At 37.8% G+C, this 24,172-nt stretch overlaps 1 protein-coding gene across 9 annotated transcripts in view; it reads left to right on the forward strand.

Moving 5' to 3' along the window:
- DYNC1I1 (dynein cytoplasmic 1 intermediate chain 1) overlaps window positions 1-24,172 on the forward strand; it is a 231,435-nt gene that overhangs the window by 113,150 nt on the left and 94,113 nt on the right. For all 9 annotated transcript variants that reach the window (XM_088150610.1, XM_088150611.1, XM_088150613.1 and 6 more), the window contains 4 exons: window positions 9,246-9,335; window positions 17,562-17,724; window positions 19,226-19,325; window positions 23,399-23,524. In XM_088150610.1, coding sequence (XP_088006736.1) covers window positions 9,246-9,335; window positions 17,562-17,724; window positions 19,226-19,325; window positions 23,399-23,524 — 479 coding nt within the window. The remainder of the gene's footprint in view (window positions 1-9,245; window positions 9,336-17,561; window positions 17,725-19,225; window positions 19,326-23,398; window positions 23,525-24,172) is intronic.

A 24,172-nucleotide genomic window follows, 5' to 3' on the forward strand; every position in this document is an offset into this window, starting at 1 on the left:
ATATCCCCAGATGATGCCAGGTCTAGCCATTGATGTTAGTTTTTCCAGTTCTGTTCCTATGAGAGATCTCTATAGTGACCCTATTGTTGTGGAGGCAAAGTTACAACTTTGACCTTAGTTTCCATAGAGCCAGGATAAAAGTTTTGTTACATCAGGCATTTGGTGGATGATTGTTATAGTTTCATGGTATATACTCTGCCATTTTGATTGGGCTGGCTAGCCAGCCTGCCTGCCTGCCTTCCTTCCTAACCTAGAGTTTTATTTATTCATGAAAGTAAATAAATACAATTAAAGGGCCTGGGTCCTATTTCTGGCTGCTAGTGTGAATGCCTTATTCTATACACTGCATGATCCTTTTAATGTGTGCTGGACTAAAATTGCAAAGGTCTAAATCAATTCTGTAATCCATAGCCCACTTGACCTTCTGCTTCAAAAATGCCTGGCCAGGATTTACATCTAAGTAGTCATCTATAGATTAGAATAGTGTACATTCCATTCCCAGTGTGTCATATGGAGATAAACATCCTTAGTTGAATGATTTTACTAAGTGTCTTTGCCATTTTCCCTGGTGGATAATGTGCTGAAGTACTGTATTTCAAAAAGAAAGGGCCACAGTTGGTCTATGGCCATGACCAAGGGGCAAAGAATTTTGAGATTCTTGTGTCAACCAAGGAAAATGTAGTCAGGCCAAGGAAAATCAGTTTCTGGGATTCAACAGATACTTTCCATAAGAAGCATAGGCAGCTTTCCATGTTTAATTAATAGGAAAATAATTATATTGAGGGATTACTGAATCTAATAGAGGAAGCAGTGCAACTTCGTGTAGCCAGGGTTTCAGTGAATATGGCTTATGGGCAGTTATGAGATGCCAGAAGAAAAAATCATAAACAAAACATTCAGAAGCATTTCCTTGCCATTTGGCTTCCATACTCCATCATTTGTCACAAAATGGAAAAATAAGACCTGCCTTTCTAGAGCAGTGGCTGAGCGCAATGAAAGCAAAGCTGCCTGAAAACATAAAATCAACACTTAGTGGTAAAGTGAAAAACCAAGAGATGGAAATGAGAAATACTAAACCAGCAGACCTGAGAATACTCAAGCCAGAAATAGCATATACTGTAATCTTAGAGAGGCTAATGGAGAGTAACATGAAGGAAAATTAACTTGGAAGAGTCTTAACAGGATGCTATATTTTCAGTTTTTAATATACTGTTTACAGTAAGGCAAGGAGAAGTAATGCATCAAGAAATCTTTTTTACAGTCAAACAAATTGTTGAAATTCATAATGTGTATATAAGTCTTTTTTCTTTTTGCACAAAGCTTTTGATAGTTGCAGAGTCTATCACTAGTTGCATTTTTTTCTGCTAATTTACTTCCAGGTGTTTCCCAGTTGCTTATAAGCAACTCCGATGTTATTATTTATGTAATTTATTTGTTTTCTAGCCAGACTTTCTCCCCAGAGGACACTCTAGTTAAAGTATACAAAGGGTGCCTTTTACAGATAATTAGACAATAGCTTACCTGAGTCTCCCATAATTCTCATCAATGGACATACTGGCTGAGGAGTTCTGGGAGTTGGACTCCACAGATCAGGGGGGACCCCAGTTAGGGAAGGCTTTGGAGTGATTCTACAGTATCTAACAGTACTGCAATACCACAATATCACATTTTTCAAGGAATTGTGCACATTGGCATTTAAATTTTACCAAGTATACTGGGACAAAGCCAGAGCAGGGATTTTCTGGGACAGTGTAAGAAATATTAATGGTGGCTTCAAGCTGATATCTGTTGTCACTAGCAGTCCACCAGGACACCATGTTTAGATTTGAGTCTTGACATTCTCTTTCAGGCAAATATACTTCCTAAGTTTGTTGTGAGGATAAAATGGAAGACATAGTGGGTACTACCCTAATTTCTTAAAGTGCAGTGCCAAGAACTGTACTTAATACTATTAGTGGGGTCGACCAATCCAAAATGGATCAAACTATTACTTTCGGTTATTTGTAAATGTAGTTTATTTTATAAACTATAGAAATCCGACATACTGTATTATGCTTTCTGATTGGGACTTGAATTGCAGTGGGTATAGCCTTGGCTGTCAATTGTTTATCTTTAGGATGCATTCACCATTTGATTGTGACCAACATTGTTCCTAGAGGCTAGCAGTCATCTAAAATTGATAGTGGTTTTGGAGTTGAAAGACAACTCTGAAGAAACTTGCGTTCTTCCCCTAGCCCAAATTTGCATTCACTTGTTCATCTTGGGGCATGCTTGCAGCTAATTGCATTTGTACTAGCTCACCATACCATATATAGTACTATTTGATAAAGCAAGACATTTAGCTTACTTTCCATTTACTAACATGCAGTTTTTAAAAGTGGTTATTATTCAAGGGGGAGAGAGGGATAATTTCAAATTATATAAAATTAAAACATGATATTCCCCATGGCTCTGCTTTCACAAACGTGTAGAAGTACTGTCATGGTGCAAATCTATGGAAGTGTAAATTTTGTACTCCAGGGAGCAATATAGATCATAGCTGTTGAACTGGTTGTACATAACAGCAGCAGTGAGGACTGTCTGCCTTACATAAATCTTAGGCAATAATTAGCTCCATAGTGAACTTTTTCAACAGCAGCAGTACTAGCTGCAAGAGAAACTAAAACACATATCCCAATGAAAATATCACTTCCATAGGAGAGAAGGATCTGAAGCCTTCTTTCTGGGGTCTTTAAAAGGGGTAGGAATAGGATTTAGAACAGCATTTGTCAAGTCTAAGTCTTCTCATCTCAGTTGCTTGCAAAAGATGGTAACAAAAAAAAGAAAAAGAAAAAGAAAAAAGCCCCAAATAAATAGACCAAGTTCAGGGAGATGTTGGAGAGATGCAACTATCTATAAACATACACTTGAGCCCTGAAGTCTTTCATTGCAGTAATGGCTTGTAGATCAGGATCTAGGGAATCCTGGATCAGTAAAGTTAACTGTTGTCTCTTCTTCTTCTCAGTACTTGGATCCTAGCTCTAAAAAGTATAGTTTCTAAGTAAAACATGTTTGCTGTATAAAGTTTATATTTTCAAATTGTGTAAATTTTATGAAATTTCATAACAGGGGCAGGCTTTTTAAAATGTCACCTGATACGTGAAAACGTCTGAAGATTGGTAGGGCTTTAGAAAGTAGTAAATGGAGGTGTACTTTTGTAGGTCTTGATCAGAAGTACGTGGCAATCAAGTCATTTGGAAGTATGTCTACCATGTAGTTTAAATTGTCACCAGAGGACCTTCTTATTTTACATAAAAATATATTCAAGGTCACTTGAAACCAACTGATTGATAATGTATGCACATAGAGGAAACTCAGAGCAGTGACTCAAAATCAAGCAATGGGAGGGGAATCTATTAATACAAATGGACATGATTAATTTGTGACAGCCAATTCACACAGAATACTCTTACAGAAGGGAGAAATAATTTTCCATATCAATAACTCTGTATACTGCAGCTCTAACAAATTTGAGTAATGCTGATGGCTATTGTATTGCCAGCCGTTGGTGTGGTGGGAATCCTGTCACATTAATGATGAATAGAATAAAAATAGTTTTGGAATGTGAACAATAAAACTTATCATTCCCTTCTCTGGTGTTTCTGAAATGAAATTATGAAGTGATATTGTGAACTACCAGAGGAACTGGGAGATAATGGCAATCTGACAACCAGGATTAGGATTTGCAGCTGTATTGTTGAAAACAGAGAAAGTGTTAATTGTAAAAAAGAGTGCTTTCACAAAATTGCTGTCACCATCACCAACTGATATAACCCTTCCAGGGGCCTAATCCCTTTCAAGAATGTTTCCTATTTCTGGAGGATGCTGAGAATAATGCTACCTCACTTCCTCAGTGCAGTACTGCAGCCATGGAAATGATCAAGCAATTTTTACATTTTCTAATGAGATTGGAACACCCTCAATGTAAAGACTGTAGGACTCATGATGGTTGCTGGGGAGGATATAATTCAGATAGGGTTTGGTAACATGTCCTTCTACTCTAATATAAAATGGAACCAGAGATACGTTCGTGTACAAGTAAGGATTAGTTAATCTAATGGAGTGTCCTATTTTTATGTTATCATTATTTTTAAAATGTTATTGAAAGTTTTAAAAACAAGAGTAGAAATTAATACAAACTAAAATAGAATAAGAAGAAAAAAAGAAAAAGGAAGTAATAAAAGCTAAAGTGCAAAAAGAAAAGAGGTAGAAGAAAAATACAAAAAAAGATATAAAAAAGTGACTTCTGATCTTTACAGCAGTTATAAGTACAGTTGTAGATTTACCTCTTTCTCTAAAGTTACATTGTGACTGTCTTCCATAGTCTATCCTATCTAATTGTCAAAATCATAGATCATAAATATATTTTTTTCTGTTTTATGCAAAAAGTCCAGTCAGCAATAAATGTTAGCTATTGTCTTTTCTCTAATCAAACAGGTCAATTCGGTCATCTCAGCAAGTTCTATCGTCTTCACCAACCATTCTTCCGTTGTAGGTGTTGCCAAAGCTTTCCATTTTTATGAGTATAATAACTTGCTACAGTTATTATATATAAAACAAAGTTCCATGACTTTCTCAAACTGTTTATCCATCAGTCCCAAGAGGAAAGGTTCTGGTTTCAGTTGTATATTAATCTTTAAAATCCTCTGTGTAAGCATTTGAACCCAAAATCTAGCTTTTTTGCACATCCACCAAGCATGATAAAATGACCCTTGTTCACATTTCCAATGTAGATTTGAAGTCCCTTTATACATTCTAGATAATTTTTCTGGTGTCATATACCAATGGTACATCATTTTATAAAAGTTCCCTTTAAGATTATAACAGAGTAAATTTCAGTCCTTTCAACTACATATTTTCCCATTGTTCCATCTGTATATTATAACAAAAAACTTTAGCCCACTTTATCATATATTCTTTCACTTGCTCTTCTTTTTCAAATTTCAATAAAAGTTTATGCATTTTAGCAATCACATGTTCATCATTTGTACACAATTCTGTTTCAAAGCAGTCTTAGAATATTCAGTACCATAAATTCTTTTGTTTACTTTGAATCTTTCTGATAACTGTCAATAGGAAAATCATTGTCAACTATGTCCCTCTGCCATCAGTTCTCTTGATTTTATTTTGTATTCCCCTTGACAAAATTCTAGTATCTCATGGTATGTTAACTATTTGTATTTCCCTATTGTTTCTCATCTATAAAATGCTTCTTGTGCTGAGAGCCACAAAGGTATTTTCAGACACAACCTGGATTTGTATCTATTCTGTATTCTCAATACGGCGTGTTCTAGCATAGTGATTTTTAAAATCTACATTAACCCTAAGTTTATCGTATCACAAATATGAATGCCACCTAAATCTCAAGTCATATTCTTCTAACTCTACAAGTCTTCTATTTCTCAGCAACACCCACTCCTTCATCCAAGCCAAACAGCAAGCTGCAAAATATAATTATAAATCAGGTAAATCTAATCCTCCTCTTTCCTTTGCATCTTGTAACACTTTATATTAACTTGTGGTTTTTTTCCCTTGGCATACAGACTTAGATATATCTTTTTCCCACTGTTTAAATGGTGCATCAGTTGTCAAAACTGGTATTGTTTGAAACAAAAACAACATTCTAGGCAAAACATTCATTTTTATCACAGAAATTCTCCCAACAATGATAATTGTGATTTCTCCTATCTTAATGTATCTTTTTTAGCTTCATTCCATGAGTAAAATAGAATTCATATTTTGTAAAGGTTGTAAAAGTTCATCCTCAAAACTTTTATAGTAAGAACCTGATGACCCATCTTGTCCAGGCACCTTTCCTGTTTTAGTCTTTTTTATAGCTTCACAAACTTCCCTTATTGTTATGGGTCCATTCATAATCTGTTTGTTTCTCTGTAATTTTTGATAAATTTTGTTTCTTTAAATATTCATCTATTTTCCCCAGGGAAATTTTTGTCCTTTATATAAATTGGAATAATACTGATGAAATACTTTTTGCATAACCACATTATCTGTTATTACAGTATCCCCCTCTGTAATTCTGTAATATCATTTTCTTTTTGTAATTTTTATGCCAACCGCTTCCCTGGTTTATTTGCAAACTCAATTTTTGTTTTGTTTTGCATAATTAATTTTCATTTCCATTTTGCTTAGTGTTAATAAGTGATAACTGTCAGTGATAATTGTCACTGTAGAAACTTAATTTGTTGAGAAATATTTATCTTTTCTGGAAACTTCTTTAATTCCTCTTCTTTTGTTTTTATCTCATCCAAAATAGCTTGTCCTTTCTCTTGAGTCTTCTTTTTGAATTCACTATAATGTTGTATAAAGTAACCTCTCATGAAAGCTTTGCTTGCATCCCAAACCATTCTTACATCTGTACCTTTATTAAGATTATTTAAAAAAAACTCTTTTAATTTCTTTTTACAGTCCCATTTGTATGTTATTATTTTTGTACATACATTTGGGCAGTGGTAGAGAGTTTTGAAATGCAGGCAGATTTCAAGTATGCTAAATCATGTGTGGACAGTGTATGTGTGTATTGTGTATGTATTGTGTAAGACTAATATGGCATAAGTGCTCTGAGAGAGAGATACCCACAACATATAATGCTTCATCTGAGACTAAGCTACCCCAAAATATTTTACATTACAATAGGATTAGCCCATTTTGATGTTTTGTTATTGGAAAAATTTATTTCCTCCGGTGCTGCTGTGAAGATTGCAAGTAGATTCTGAGAAAACAGGAAAGTCTGAAGAGATAACTTATATGATATCATTGTCCCTATTAATAAAATTGTCCCACTCCAGCATTCCTTTGAGTTCTGCCTCCAGTACAGTCATTCATCTGGACAGAAATACCATCATAGTGCGAGGTCCATTTCCTCCGTACCAAAGTACGCTGGCATGTAGGTTGTTCATAGGTCAACAAATGTACATTGAGTAAAGGTGAAAATAGTCATTTATCCTTTCTTCTGTATGCACATTATGAAAAGAATGAAAAACTAGGTCCATTTTCTGTTCAAAACCCAAATGGCAAGATATCAAAGCATTCTGTGGTTGTCCTGATTTTTATAGGTACTAGCTGTGACTGGATGACTCCTAGTTCAACTCAGTTATGCAATCAAATAAAGTCATCTGATACCTCAGCCAGATGATTCATTCATCTAGGCTGGGCCTGTTTGAGTGCAAGGTGATGTTCTGTTTTATTGCTCTTGTTATGATCCTTCAAGTCATCCCTGACACCTGGTGACCACATGGCTAGTATCCATGCAGTTTTTCTGGTAGTGTTTTGGGAAGTGGTTCTTCCTAGGGCTGACAGAGAGTGACTGGCTCACAGTCATCCAGCTGGCTTCATGCCTAAGGGAGATGTTCTATTTTAGAGCCTTTTAAATTGGAGCCAGGGACTGTATCCAGGACCTCACAGATGCAATAGACAAGCTTACCACTGAACTACAGCATTACTTCCTTCCCCAGATGTGCTCAGTCGAGTGTATGAGCGTATAATTGGTACTGGGCATCAGCCTGAGTCTCCAAACTTTCATATAGCTTAAGGTAAATATAACAAAACAGGAAAAGGAAATATATATGAGTAGAGAAGAAGAAGCAAGGAAAGTATAATTTGCATAGGTCAAAGAAGGGCAGTAAAACATCTGTTAGTAGTAGTTGACTTGTGTCAATTTTCAGTGCTCATTAAGTTCATATTAATGCTGAAACACTCTTAAGCTCCAAATGTACCTCCCAGATGCTGTCATCTCAAGTTGAGTGGTGGTGGTCACTTTTCAGAACTGTGTTAATCCTGTTTACTTGTCAGTAGCATCTGACCTGGGGTCAGAATTGTATTTAACCCTCCCTTGTAGGTCAAAAGAGAAATTAATCTGCCAAGAATTGAATTGTTTGAATAACAGGTGACCCATTAGTAGAGTAGGTGCCAGGCTGAAACCTGTACATATTTTTTTTCCTTTTTTCTTCCCCCCCTTTTGTTGGTCACAAAGATCACTGAGATAGGAAATCATCTGCAGGATGAGAAAAGACCAGGTGGTTAATTTAAGAATATTGGAAGCTTGTGGCTGTTTTGCTTCTGGATTGGTATATTTAAAAGCCATTGTCCTGGGTTTCGATTGACAAAAGAAACAATATTTGTCATATTATTCTGGAAAGGCCTTAGTTATCTGTATTTAGTAGCAGACATATATATCTTTTGAATTTCTCATATCATACTGCAAAACACTGTCATATAGGAAGCATCTAATACATGTCCCCAGTGTTGATGGAATACGCCAGGAGCTGCAGAATAATTAAATATATCTAATAATAATTGGGCGTGTGTGTGTTTCTTTTTAAGGGATGTCTGTGAAAAATTGTACTGTTTTGGAAAACTCAGTTATGTGGATTGTTTGCTTGTATATGTCTCACATTTCAAAATAAAAGTATTCTCAAAGACGCATACAAATGAATAAAAACAATTTAATATTAAAACCAGCCTCAAATACTACATCTCTTGTATTTCTGCCTTAATGGTTTTTCTGAGGTAAGAAGAAACGTGGAAGAAATAGAGGAAATAATGTGGCATCTCTAAAATTCCATGAATGAGGCAGAGTGAATGGAGAATATTTATCTGGTCTGTCCACACTCCTAACCTACTGTATGAAGGAGGTACTGGAGAAAGTACAGAAAAACAGATTTCTAGGATTGGAAGGGGACATTTGGGCCATTGAAACCAATCCCCTGTTCAGTGCAGGAATCCTGATGAAAACATTCCAGGCAGATGACTCTCTACTTTCTCTTGGACACATTCTGTGAAGGAGACCCTCCTATCCCATTGGGATCTGTCTCCGTAGCATTTATTCAGAATCTGCCTCCCTATAACTGAATCTATTATTCTGTGTTGTGCTCTCTGAGATGAAAGAGAATAGGCCTTGACTTCTTCTATATGACATTTTTTCAGGTATTTGAAGAGTGCTGTCATATCCATTCTCCAATCATTTTTTTCCTCAAGGCTAAATATACCCAGTTCCTTCAGTTTCTCTTTATAGGGCTTAGTTTCTAGTCTCCAGATCATTTCATTGTCCTTCTTGGAACCTGTTCCAGATTGTCTGACCCTTCTTAAAGTATAGCGTCCAGACCTGGATATACCCTTGCAGTGGAGTCTAATATAGCCGTATCTTGAATGAAAGTAATAATTTCTCCTGATTCCCTTTTGTTTTGTAGAGGATGAAGAAGATGATGAATTGGTGGAATTGAAAGCTCAGAATGATGCTGAGATAGAAACTCAAGAAAAGAAGCAGGATGTGAAGGAAGGTATGTAAGTATACTGTTCAGTATTAAGTACTTAATGTCCATCATTAGTAGGGTATGGTCTTCAGACTTTTAGGGTACCTCTAAAAATAGATGTATACAGTATGATTTCTAAATGTGTTTATTAAGAAAACAGTATCCTCTAAGTTACATAAAACAAATTTTCAGATTTGCAGTCAAAATAATGCTTTCAGGACTAAAAACTGCCTTTTGATGTGGTAATTAGTAATATGATGCTCTGATTAAAATGTTGGTTTAGGACTATCTTTGACCAGTTCCTGACTTTCACACTAATCCAAAAGCAGACAGTATGATGCCTGGCTTTTTGGTCCACTTATCTTCCTGTTATGTAAAAAGTATATTCCTTTAATTAAAAAAAAATAAAATAAAAATGGGAAGCTGGTATTCTGCTAGCAAAATGCCAGCTTTTAATTATATTTATGATTCCCACATAAGCTCAATAGGCATTGTTAGAAGGTGAAATAATGGATATCTGCACTCCAGTGTTTGTTTTGAAGGGTGCCTAATTATCTAGAAAAAAAGGGGGAGGGAATTTGATAATGCATGGGAATTGAACAGAGCAGGAACCAGTCTCAGCCATTTGGATGTTTTGTGATTGACCTGCTCAGCATAGCAGCCTATTTTGTGAATAGGCAAGAAGTCTATTGCTCTGTCCCCGTTAGACAGTTATGCTCCCCATGCTTCCGAAAAACCAAAACTGTCCCAAATGTTTGCTTCCCCCTGGCCTAATCTTTCTTACAATATTTGTTATGAGAATACCAAGGAATAAGGAAATAATTAATAACCTCCTTGGAGTAAAGCAGTACAGTATATAAATGTGAAAATCAAATAAATTTTATCAAGCTTAGTGGCAGTGATTTTTTGGTATATATATAATGCCACTGATTACCAGATGTGTGAAAGGGATAAGACATAGGGAGCCATTGTAAAAAGCAAGTTTGGAGCTGGCTTGTGCACATGAAGAGATCCTGAGTTAGAATGGAAGGGTCTTTGGACTCCCTTTGGTCAAGAAAGGTTCTTGGCAGCAGCAAAAGTTGGTGGTTAGCAAAGCTTTTTGGGTGATTGGGAAGGAGACTCTGTTGGCAGCCAGTGCTTGATCTAGGCTGGGACTGGACTGAGTGGTGAAGTGGCAGTGGAATGGGGACAGTCAAAAGACTTCTAGTTAGCTGCTCAGTGGTGCACAGTGCTGGACTGGAGGCACTGCCACTCAGCTGATGAAGATTCAGCAATGCTATGCTAGCAGTGGTGAGGGAGCTGGCTGCTGTTTGTCCATGTGGTAACAGTGATATGTCTGACTGGGCCAGCTTCTCCATCTCTACTTGAACAATCATAGTTATGGCAACCCAGGAATGCCTGCCTTGGGTATTTCAAATACTGTAGGCACCTGGGTGATGTTGCTAAGCAGTGGCCAGAGTGGGGTTGGAGGACCAGTCTTGCAGCTGTGACAAGGCCTGCCATGTTGTCAGTGGCCATCTTACCTCTTATATACTGCAGCAGGACTCAGAGAGTCTGGAGTGTGTGTTGTCTGTTTTCATCTCTCAGGAGCTTTAGAGTTTACCATCTTTTTGTTCCAAAGAACTGGTTGAGGATACAAATAGGATCTGTGAATTGGGGTGATAGTGGATCTTAGTGAACTGTATTGAGGAGCAGATATTGACTATGGTGTAGCTATTTGCTCCCACCTAGCTGAGAGGCAGAAGGAAGGTGATTGTGATTTTCCAGATCTCCCACCTAGTAAGGCTTTGTGAATGTGGTTTAGGGCTCAACCTATCTTGGTGAAACCATGGGAGGATAGAGGGTGATGTGGTTGTTCTATATATGTGGTAATGGACTTGGTTGACTCTCTGAGACTAGGGATGCTGAATGCTGGAGCAGAAGGATCCCAAAGAACCAATTAGGCAGTAGTGGTATGTTTCTGGCATTAGGGTGTGAGCTGGGCCTTTTATTTTGGGGGGCGGGAGGACAGGAGCCATGGGGTTTACTTTGTTGCAGAGTAGGGGTAATATCACAGGGGAGAGATGATGAAAGATAGGGTGGGCTGCTCTAGAGAAAGGCAGTCTTAGTGTGTGATATCAGTTCTGTGTTCTAGCCCCCTGCGTTTGGCCTCAGTGTCTAGTCATCAGGCCCTCAGTGTCCTGGGCTTTTGATTTCTACTACTGAATGCCAGGTAAAATCCTTTATTAATTATTATCTGATAAGAATGGCAATAACATAATTATGTTTCCATCTCATTCAGCCTGCAGATGGCTTGCTGTTTAATCTGTAAGGTTGCTGTGAAGACTAAGTGTCTGTCAGATAAACTTGTTCAGATCTGCTCTGAGTTAAACTCTGGAGGTGCGAGCTCTTTGGAGTTGACTGAGGCATGGTCTAGCATGGTTACCTGGGAAGAGTTTGAACCTGTTGATCCAGTGGATAGAATCTTTGGGGCTATAAGTATGACCACCTGTGTACAAGATCTGTGTCTTCTTAAAGAGGTCCATCTGGTCCTTAAGAAACCACCCCTGGATACAAAGACTGGACAATTTTTGTCCTGTGTCCCTAAGGGAAGGTTGTTAGGAAGGGTTAAGGTTCTAGGTTCAGGGGACCCTGGAGAAAGCAAATTAAACCTTTTTCAGTCAGGATACAAACTGGGATGGCATTGATTGCATTTGTAGATGGCCTTTGGTGGGACCAGGATGGAGGTGCTGCATCTATGCTGGCTCTCCTTGAACCTCAGTAGCCTTTGATACCATCAATCATGGCAACCTTCTGGACTGGCTTTAAGGATTAGGAATGGGTGGCATGGTGTTGCAGTGGTTTTCCATCCTCTGAGACTGATTCCAGTCAGTGTTGAAAGGAAGGAAAATAGAGCTCATCCTAGAGTCCTGCTTTGCAGGGTTCCTTGATGCTCCTTTAACATTTACATGAAGCTGCTGGATGAGGTAACCTGTTGGCATGGGTCAAATATCATTAGTATGTTGATGATATCCAGCTATAGATCTCTATCCTGGGCTGACCAAGTGATGCCATAAAGGTTATTTCCCAGAGTCTTGAGACTGTGGGCATCTGATGGGAAAGAACAGGCTTCAGCTTAACCCATGCATGTCTGAGTGGTTGTGGGTTTTGGAGTCCTCCAGATGGGATCTCCATATTTAGTTCTGGATGAGGTTGAACACATCTAGACAGAACTGGTGCACAACTTGGAAGTCCCTGGATTCTTGGCTCCTGCAAGGCTCTGTGGCCAAGAAGGCCTGTGTACAAATCCATCTTGTCAGCCAATTGTGCCCATTCCTGGATGGGAGGACCTGCTTCTGATCACTGATGCCTAGGTCACCTCCTCTTTGGACTATTACATTGTGATCCACATGGGGCTGCCCTTAAAGACATCTGAAAGTTGCAGTTGGTCCAGAATGTAGAGCCACAGGTAGTTATGCATACACCACAGTACGCCCATGTAACACCATTACTTCATGAGCTACACTGGCTCCCTATAGGCTTCTGGGTGCTGGGTACCACCTTCAAAGCCCTTCAAGAAATGGCTTATTTTCCCCAATTGCCTCTGCCTGTCCCCAGTTGTCTCTGCCTGCCCCAAAAGATCTGGCAGGGTGGTCATGCTTTGGGTCTATAAACCAGTGTCACCTGGTGGGACCCAGGAGCCATTCTTTCTGTGTCACAGCACCTGCCCATTGGAACAGCATACCCCCTGAGATTCAGATGGACCCAACTCTGTTGGCCTTCTGTAAGGTCTTGAAAACCTGGTTTTCCCCTGTGCACTGGGCCAGAGCATTGATTTTGGAATTAGAATATATATTTTAGCTTGGTCTCAGATAAGCTGTATTGTATCACTGAGTGTATTGTTATTGGTTATTTTGTGTTTTTTTTATGGTTTTAACCCCATATAAGTCACCCAGAGTCGCTACTTATGAGTTGGGCAGTCATATAAATTGTTTGAATAAAATAAATATGTATGTTTAAAATTATAAATGTCTAAAATTCTTAAGCTTGTATGTTGATTTTTTTTTCTTTGATCATTGATCCCAGGCAAACAAGTTAGCTGAATGATTTGACTTCCACTAAGCCGAGAAATAAATTGTATTGACTTTTGTTCTTGTTTTTTTGTATTTTTTTAGAATGTTCCAGACTAGCTTCTATTAAAATTAAGACATCTCCTCACCATCATTTTGGACATTAAATCCCAAAGTTTGGCATCTAGGGCTAATTTGTCTGATACAAAACCTAAGTATCAGCTGTAGCTCTGCTAATTGATGCAGGATTAGAGATCACATGCCTACTGTACTAAAAGGTCTACGCTGATTGCAAATTGTGTACCAGGCAACTTTAAAGCCCTGAATGGCTTAGGATTTGACTATCTTAAGCAGTGTTTTTCAACCTTGGCTACATTAAGACGGGTGGATTTCAACTCCCCCATGCTGGCTAGGGAATTCTGAGAGTTGATATCCACTCATCTTAAAGTTGTCAAGGTTGAGAAACACTGATCTAAAGGATGTTCTGTCCCATTACATATCTGCCTTGTTCTTAAGACCTGCAGGAGAGATCATTTTAAAGATGCCTCATGGTCAGAGGCCATCTTTCTGGTTGTCAGGCCCAGCCCAAGAACAACGGGGAAACAATCGAGTTGAGTTGAGTTCCTTTATTTGCTTACACCATATAGACAGAATCTTGCCAGACTAAATCTATACTACTGCAACTAGTGGATATACTCTGGGAGATTCTAGGGAGCAGCTATCCTGAACCTCTTGTGCTTCCCGTGCTCCATCTCTGGTCTGTGTTGTCTTTTATCTCCATGTCCTTCCTGGAATGCACCCCCTCCTTCCTGATAGCCTTGATCTCTGCTGCAATCCACCACACTGACACATGGGAGAGAGTCCTCTTCTCATTGCTCTGGCTATGAAATGCATTTTCTTGGGAGTTGCATCTGGATGCTTCTCTCTCAGCATTTAGAAACCTTGGCAGACAGATCTCTTCTGATAGGCTTTCTAACCTGAGTTGATTTTAATATCTATGTCATTGTTCATTTTAATTTGTATTTCTAAGTTTTCATATTTTGTTTTGTCTTACCTAGCTTGACTACTTGCCAGAGCAGTATATAAATCAAATAAGCAAATATATTTCATAGATGGAAGGGCCAAGAATTGATCCATGACATTTCCAGTTAAAAAGGATCAGGTAGCTGTGGAAGACTTTCAGTTCTGGAGGTGGTTACGGGTCAGAGTAAACTCAATGGACAAATGGTCTGAACAGATCAAAGGCAGCTTCCTAGCTTTTACCTTTTTTCTTCAGCACTAATAATCAGTCTGGGTGCTCCTGAACTCTGTTAATCTAAACTTACACTTAGGAGATTCTGCTCACCTGAATGCAGGCTTTCTTATCAGCAGAGAAGCCAATAGTCTTAGCGAGAGCAGAAGAACAATACTCAGTTGTTGAACTGTGGTTGAGATTTGGGTCAGGTTTCCTCTCCTTGCCACATAAAAGCAACCATAATTCGTGTATCTCTGGAAGGCGACTTAGTGAATTATGAGTGAATACTTTTTAAAAGCCAAGTTAAATAGACTTCTGAAAGATATATATTTATTTTAGTTTTTCACGTGCTTGCAAGTGAGCTCTATGTATACTTCAGCTGTATTTGAAGGACAGCCATAACTAACATCATCTCTTTTTTTGTTATAGTTTAGTCTAGTAGAAGTGTTTTGTGTTGCCCCTGGCTCCTCTTCTTGTCTCGTCAAGCCAGGTCTCAAGCGAATGATAGTTGTGGAAGTTTTTTTTTTCCTCCAGTCCTTTCCTTTCTTTTTGGTAGTAATAGTTTTTGAGACACTCAGACCGCAGATTTCAAAAGGAAGTATGGTAGTTGAATCAGAGACAGCAGTACTTTGTGAGGATGTTAATATTTTAGCAACTGAATAGAAAATAATAAATTGAAACTGACACTGTAAGTGACACAAAGTTGGTTGTGTTTAAATCAGCTGCCTAACTTCCTTTGCACTGTTTTAATGTTTCAAAAATGCTTATTACTGTAAAATTGGGTCCCACAGAGATGAGACAGGTATAATTTGTAGTTTTTCTCAAGAAAATAATCTCAGGTTAATTCGAACTGGGGATTATTGCTGACTTCTCTTATGAAGGCCACTTCATGAACATGGAACATAAGAATCAGCAATCATGAAAAAAGCACACGCACAGAGTACTTTTCCTTCATGACTGAGTAATCTTAGCCATCCAGCATTTGAAATTGAAATGGAAAAGATAACTTTGTTACATAACCCTGAGAATATTGTGAATTTAAGAGTTTACCCCCAAGTAGATAGAAATAGGATTGCACCTGATCATATAAATAATTATGAGGAAGCACAGAAAGTCCTTGTTAACTAAATATTTCTATTTTCTTTGTTTTTAATCACAGAATTCCATCATACAGCCCCTTCCTTTCCTGAGTTTGTAACTTTTGCGTTTGCTTCAAGACAGTGATTACAAACATGTTAGAGGCAAAACAGGAATTTTAGTTAACATTTCCTGCTGTTACTGGGTCCAGCAATACTTATTCCGAATTAAGAGCTTTCCTGAAAATTAATATCTAATAGGTGAAATGCATGTTTAGGTTGGCATAAAGTGCCCAGGTTTCTTTTTCCATGCAAAGCGAGGGAACATTTTTTTCTTAATCCTTTCAAGAATTTCAAATAGATATTTTAGCAGCATCATTCACAATTCTGTATAGCAGCTAAAGCCTAGGTTAGCACTTCCATTATGAATTTTGGTTTTCAAGGATTCTGTAACCCCCATCATAAAAATTGCCCCCAGCTAAAATTGTTTGTCACTTGGGGACGTTAGTATCTGATTTTTTAAAAAGTGATGTGAATAAGCATGTGAAACGAAAATCTGGACATTTCTAAAAAAGTGAGATATTATATATAGAAAATAGAAAGTTGCTACATCCTGAGTCGGATTTCTTCGTCCAGTATTGTTGATTGGTACAGCTTTTCAGGTTTCCAAATAAGAGTATTCCTGGCCTGAGATCTTCAGAAAACATATTCATTTAAATTTTGTACATGGTCTAAAACAATTATGCTTTCATGTTTATATGTAACAATAGCTAATTTTAATTTTTGGCTACCTGTTATTTGCAGTCATTACCCCATTAAAATAAAAGTTTGTTTTGCCAACATTTTAAATAGAATTGGATTTTTATTCATCATGTTTCATGCTTCTCTTAGCTTCTCTTATAGCTTTTTTCATGCATATAAACAATATTGCCAGTTTTGCCATGAATAGAGAATAATGTGCGCGTATAGAAATATATTCCTTTCCGCAAACAGTTGTTAGAAATAGAAATAAGGGAATACCTAACACAGAGTCAGACCTCTAGTCCATTTAATTCAGTAATGTTTATATTGACTGACAACGGTTCTGTAGGATTTCAGACAAAGAGCTTTCACAGCCTTATTTATATATGTCAGGCATTGAATCTAAGATTTTTGCATGCTTCTTGATGTTAAAACATCTCCTTAGTATAATGGAGCAAAGCATGTATTTTAATCAGTTAAGAATATTTTAGCCTAGCTAGGTCTCAGCACATAGCTGACCATAACTTATCTTGAAAAAACAGGGTCAAACCTCATTAATATTTGGATGGGAGGCCATCACTAAATCCCAGCAGAAAAATTAAAACAAAATCTGAGAAGGAAGCAACAGCAAGCTACTTTCATCTTATTGCCAGTAAAACTACATCATGTGTCCATTTAGCCATCAGGAGTTAAGCTCAACTTTACAGTTTAAGAACATTTTAGGATTTGTTTGGTTTTTGAAGCTGAAATTGAAGATGGCTTCTGCATTAAAAGAGCATTTAAGACTGCTTCTTTGTTAAACCTGTTTCACTGCTTTTCCAAGCTTGCCTGTGTAGTAAGCATCAGTCAAAAATATTTCCTGAAATCTGAATGTGGAGTTTATTTTATTTTGTGATCGTAACTATTTTCTTCTTCAGAATAATAAATATGCAAGATATAGGATGTCTTTGGTATAGAAGCCACATTCTAGGATTATGTAGTACTACATTAATGGATTCAAACTTTTTTTTCTTTAGAAGGCAGCAAACCATCCAGTCTTACCAATGTTGCTATAAGTTTCATAGGAAGATCTCATTTCTTTGCTGAAGAGTTAGATTCATCTGGAAATATTTAAATGCTTGTATGTTTAATGTTGCCAATATTCTTTTGGAAGCTCCTCCCAGAGAATTGACAGAGGAAGAAAAGCAGCAGATTCTACACTCGGAAGAATTCCTTATATTTTTTGACCGGACAATACGTGTGATCGAGCGAGCTCTAGCTGAAGATTCAGACATTTTCTTTGACTACAGTGGCCGGGATGTAGAGGAAAAAGATGGGTCAGTGGTTTTCTTTCCCTTTTTAAAAAATCCAATCAATAAATAAAATGGTCATGCATGACTTGTAGAGAGGAACACCCCCAGTCTTCAATACATCTACTGTAGTAATAAACTTTCCTAATTGAATGATGTGGTAAAATATATTTTGTTGCATCCTCTTTATTAATTCTAGATGCTTTCGAGGTCTTAATTGTCCTTATCCTACATTGTGTTATTGTAACATATTGAAACATAAGAAATGGATAGACCAGCTTTTATCTAGATCAGTGTTTCTCAAACTTGGCAACTTTAAGATGCTGGCTGGGGGATTCTGGGAGTTGAAGTCCACACATATTAAAGTTGCCAAGTTTGAGAAACACTGATCTAGATCAACTACATCTTCTGGACTCTAAACTAAAAGGCACACAACATTTTTAGGGTAAATACCACTTTTGTTCTTTGAATGGAATTCTACAGGCTACACTTTAGAAAGTATTTCAGATGAAGAGAAAAATGACATTTGATTACTATCAATATTCTATATAGGTGGAGAGAGAGAGAGAGTGTATTCCTTCTGTCATTTAAAATTGTAAGTCACCAGCAACTTTTGAAGGGTTATACCCAAATCTTTCAGAGGCTCTGTGCAGATCTGAGTGTTCTGCTTGAGTTCACTGGGGTAAATCATAGTTTACATACGATGTAGAAGTTCTGAATCCACATCAAAAGACTCAGCATTTGTTCTAAATGTTCCCTAGGTAGCAAACCAAGGCCTAACCTTTCCCTACTTAGTGTCCTTCAGATGTTTTGGAGTACCAGTTTCAGTTACAATGCTGACTGGAAGATTTGGAAATTGTAGTTCAAAACCCAATGGTACTACTTTGGGGAAGATTGTGTTAGCTGGTTTGCCTGTTAATTTGTTCTGAAGTATAATATATTGTTGAACAGATAATAAACAATACCCACAGAATGCAAAAATATACATAACATCCCCTTTAGCAGTTTTCCATGGGAAGATCACGTGCTAGCTAATATAGCGTGAGACCCATCATCACAACTCAGAGAGTTTGATCGTTTAGTTTGATCCTAGGCTATGCTTTGGAACCTGTTTTTATGTGGGCTAACACATGAAACCTTCAACATGAAGTGTAGGGAAGTAAAGTCAAATTAGGAAAGAAAACTATATAGATTTTCACCTCAGGCCCAATACTGCTTATAATTTTCTATAGTCTGAGTCAATTAAGGAATTTGCAGAAATACAAGGATATCCTGTTCCATTCATGGTAATTGTTTAGATATTAAATATTTGTTCTTATCTCATTTCTTTGCTTTGGGTAAAATTATGGAGAGGAGAGGATAGACAAAGAGGACATTAGGTTAAGATGCACAAAAAAATGAACTAGCTAAGGAAATGTAGTAGAGAAGAGAAACAATCAAAACTAATAAGTGGTGAAGCAGTTTTATTATTTTAAAATGCCAGCCATATTTTAAAGTAGTGAAATAACCCTTGTTCAAATCCATGTAGTGATGTCCAAGCTGGAGCCAACCTTTCCTTCAGCCGACAGTTCTATGACGAGCATTGGTCTAAACATCGGGTTGTCACTTGTATGGATTGGTCTCTTCAGGTAAGATTTGCTATTAGGAAAAGCATGCAGACTTTGGACATCCTGCTCATCTTAACTAGCCTTTGTTTCTTGTAATCATCGATGTTTGTTGCAATCCACATATAGCTTACACTAGATGTGAAGCTTGGCAGTTACTGTTCAAAAACATTTGGAGAAAGGCAGTCTAAAAGATAATAAAATAAGCACTACTATTGTACTAGTAACTCCAAGCACTTGGACTTAAGTTTTTTGAGGAATAGGTACTAATACTACAAATTTGCATGGCAAGCTGCTGCTGAGACAAAATTGTGATATTGGATGTTCGTAGAAAATAAAATTTAAAATGCCAGTGGGTCACACAAACGGTAGGTTCCTGCAGCTACAACCAAATTAACATGGTCGTTTGTAAGAGGGCATCTGGCTTTGGAAAAGGATCTACAACTTAATTATTGAATATATGTTCCGCATGCAGAACATCCCAGTAACTTTAGTAGGAAAATTAATTAGCAAGCAGTGTGAAAGATGTTTGTGAGAGAGTCACTGTTCATTGGAGTATTTGGTTACATTGACCACTGGGAAGCACCCCATGACCAATTTTGCCCTATTGGGACACATCAGATGTGGCTAGATGTTATTTTATGGGGTTCAAACCCTCTCCTGGGGATTGAACTCACGGAACTTTGCACTTTAGATGACTGAATACAGTACGTTAGCTTTAGGTGCTATCCAGGTCCCGGCGCTCAACAGTGGATGGTATATACTTAATTGGAGTAGGTGACTCTGGACAGGCCAATCCTACTTATGGATCAGCAGCATGTTGGCAGATTGGGCCAAGCCCTGACTTACTGTTCTCTCAGGGCACCTCAGGGCAGCTGCTGTATTGTACCCAGGTCAACAACTCTTCAGATACTATCCTGTCCAATAGTCTTATTGGCTTTGCTACAAGGGATGCTGCACCACGGAAGATTATGGCAGCTGCCTGTATACTAGGTAGCCACTTCAGCCTTCTTGTAGTGCTTTGCTAGAGGGTGGGTAGCACTATGTGAAAGATACACAGGAGGGAGCATGCAGGAGAGTGATGTGAATTTCCTCTGCCTGTCTTAACCATTGGGCTCTCTTCCTCTTCCTCTTTAAATAACTGGCCTTCTTGTGCTGTTGGTGATACTAACGTAGAGAAACAAATAGTCTGACCTGTCAACTCTCTACATTAAGACAACAAACAGTCATGGTATATTTTGAATCAGTTATTTTGGGTTTAAGAGATGCAAACTTGCATCTTGCTTGAGAGAAGGAATACAGATAATGAAGTTCATGTTTATTTATAGCATGCAACCTCAGCTTCTTTGCCAGAGTTGTTTTTGCATCCACGTGTTTTAATTAAATCCATTTTGCAACAGGTATGGCTTGGTATGTGGGTGGCCAATAGGCCAATGTAGATTTGCACAGAAATAGGAAACAAGCCTGAGGAAAAACTTATCTTAGACTATTCAAGGGGGTGGAAATTACATGGAATTCTTATCTGATAGCTTTTTAACAAGCAGCATTTACAGTATTCCCGCAACAGCAAGATAAAGTCAACTTGGAAGGCAACTGCCAAAATATAATTGTTCACTCCCTCAGGCATGCAAGTATATTCTGTCTCCTATTTCTTTGTTCTGGGTGGCCTTGTTTCACCTTCTCTTTTTCCAGTTCTTATCTCTCTTAGATGTTCACCTCAGCTACTCTCAGTGTCGCCATTTCGGACCCCTAGGTTTCATGCATATATTGGATCAGATAGTTAAATAGGGCAGACATACTCAGAATAAACTTTGATGTGTTCCAGCTTTCCCTTTTCTGGTGGTTTGCAAAAGGTGTTGCAACTTCCAGAAACCTACAGTTATGCTGGCTAGGAGTTGTAGTCCCATCATATTTGAAAAGTGCCAATTTGGGGATAGCTATATCACCTCACATGCCATAGTGCTTAAAGTGCTTTGAGTGGCTCAATGAAAGCTATGTAGTGGAATCTTCTGTTAACCAGGATTATATAATGTAGATAAGATCTTATGTTACTGCAAATGTAGAATCATCAGAAATAAATGTAGAATCATCAGAAATATCTTCACCTATATAGCTATTCTTCCTTTTCCATCACCCCGGGAAATACCTGTCATTTGACTTTCCCTTAATTTCCCTGATATAATCTCACTCCATACTGCCTATGTTTATTGGTGCACTGTTACTTTTGGATCACCAGGCCCACCCTCTGAGGCCCAATTAAAATACTTTGCGTCTGAGCAATGGATAGTACCTTCTTCCCCAATCAAGGGGTGTACAATCCAAAGCCAGCCAACTCATTTTAACACTTGAGAAATAAGATCTTGAAATCACTTGGCAGAAAACATAAGACCAACCAATTGCATAATTAAGAAATTCGTCCCTTTCATTGTACCCAAAATTCGATGTCCGAAATGGCCATTTTACTCTGCTGCTGGGAGTTATCAGATGAAGCTTTGTTGAAGGGCCTCCTGTATCTGAGCTTAATCATATTGATTCATAGACCAACACAGATATATATATTCACACACAGTTATACTGCAAGCATAGGATATATTGCCATTCTATCATTATGCTATAATATATTACTACTTACGGTATGTACTATTACTAAAAATGTTCTGTGTATTATAACCAGGCAAACCAAAAATGTGTAGTGGTAGTTAAGATTATTCACATTGTGAAAACCGGAAACAATGAGAAAGATATTTAATAACTATAGATATAGATAAAGCAACATGATTCCTATGTCTTTAATAAGGTGGGAGACAAGCAAATGTTAAACACATAAAGAGAGATGGTGGAATGACTGAATCTTCACATGACAAATTTTGGTTCATTGTGCATCTGTGAAAGTCACAAGAACTCTGTTGAAGAAAAGCTGGCAATTCCTTTGTAAAATTAAAGGCACTGTTTAGTCAGTATAATTCCAGTAGTTTCTATTAATATTTTGTGAAGAAATAGATAGCCAGCAGTCAGTAAGTTGAGGATAAGCTGTAGGTGCCATCTCTAGTTTCTCTTCTAGATCCCCTCATCCTCCCCTTTAGAATTCAGGAGGGTTGTTTATCCATCTGCGAGGATATGTGTATAAATATAGATACTGTTTGTATTCCTTTAACACACAGTGAAAACTGGAATTTGCTATAATCCCAATGTGGCGATAGCCACTAATTTAGATAGTTTTAAAAAGAAGCTAGATAGAGGATCAAGCCATCATTGGCTTTTATTCCTGATGACTCTGTACTGTTTTCTGAATCACAGACAGCATACTCTTTCATGCAAGCTTCTCAAATGAACATAGCTGGGTGCTGTGTGACATAGAAGTTAGACTTGTTGGGTCCTGGTTCCTCATGTTTTTGTGCATTTTAATAGTTCTGAATGTAAGATGTGCTTTTTCTTTTCTTTTTGCACCAGGTAGGATAAACACACAAACACACAAACATACACACATAAAGGCTGTGTGATACACTCAAAAGAGGCACTTCACAAAAGGCATCCTCCCTGAAGCATTAAAATAACCATATGGCTTGGCTGCTTTAAAGGATATTTCAGGTTGCCTCCACATGCCTGCATTTGCACAGACTTCATGTTTGCCGTATCCCCCACTGAAGCAGAGTAGCTGTGCATACATATGCAATTGGGAAAGCCCCTGAAGTAGCCAGTCAACCCTATAAGAGGATATGTCTGCTTTTGTGCTTTGAGGAGAAGGTATTTGCTTCCTTTTGAATGCTTTGCAAAGCCCTAGTATACACATGCACTTATGTTTAACCACTTACCAGTCATCAGTAGTGCCACATATGTCAAGCAGATGTGTATGTGGAATTCCCACCAGGTGAGTGAATGGCTGATGAAGGCAATATAGCATGATCTGTCCTTTCATCACTAGCCCACTTAACTTCAGTGCTGGTCATGCAGGAAAGTGTTCTACTTTACAGAACATTCTCCCTCTCTTTTTCCAGGCCTTCTGGATGGACTTATCTGCTTATGTGATTTTACTCGGCATACATCATTTTGTCCACCACTGTGTATCTAAATTTAACTACCTGTTGTTTTCTTTACAGTACCCTGAGTTGATGGTTGCTTCATATAACAACAATGAAGATGCCCCACATGAACCTGATGGGGTGGCCTTGGTTTGGAACATGAAATTCAAGAAAACAACTCCTGAGTATGTTTTTCATTGCCAGGTAAGACAATTTAAGAGGCTTATTTCATAAAAGATGTGCTGAGGATTACTGTATGTCCCATCTACCCGCAGTTTTGAAGAGGTTGGAGTTAAAAACAGAAGATACTAAAAAATGTTCTTCTATCTTTGGTTGTTTAGCAGACATTGATGAGGAGAGAAAGCCCGGGCTGATGCCATGTCGTTTCTTTCTTTTTCCCATGTTGTTCAAATCCCTAGGAAAAAAACAAAACAAAACTAGGAAATATGCTAATGTTTTCAGAATGCATACAGTTTTCTAAAACAACAACATAGGGTGGTTGGAGACTGTGTGTCATTTTTTGTCTATTTTAAACAATCCTCAAGAGAATTTATTTATAAAAAAACCTCACACTTATGAAGTAAATGTGGTATACCACTTCCTCCTCCAGCTGGCAACATATGCTTTCCCACCCACGTATATTTCCTTGTGTTTTCTATTTCAAAGCAGCCTGTGCTCTGCTTCATATTGCTTGGAATGATATTGTAGCTTTACAGTGCATCAGCACAGAGAAGCTTTGCAAATATTAGCTTTGCCTGTAGCAGGGTAGAATTGTGATCAGCATTTCACTTTCCCTCAATTACTGTCTGACTTAGCAGTCCAGGGGTCTCTTAGCTGACCATCAGCATCCTG

This window comes from Python bivittatus, unplaced genomic scaffold, assembly GCF_059951505.1.
Source record: "Python bivittatus isolate LINGU-HERP-01145 unplaced genomic scaffold, Pbiv_v1 ctg000610_np1212, whole genome shotgun sequence".
Taxonomy (NCBI): Eukaryota; Metazoa; Chordata; class Lepidosauria; order Squamata; family Pythonidae; genus Python; species Python bivittatus.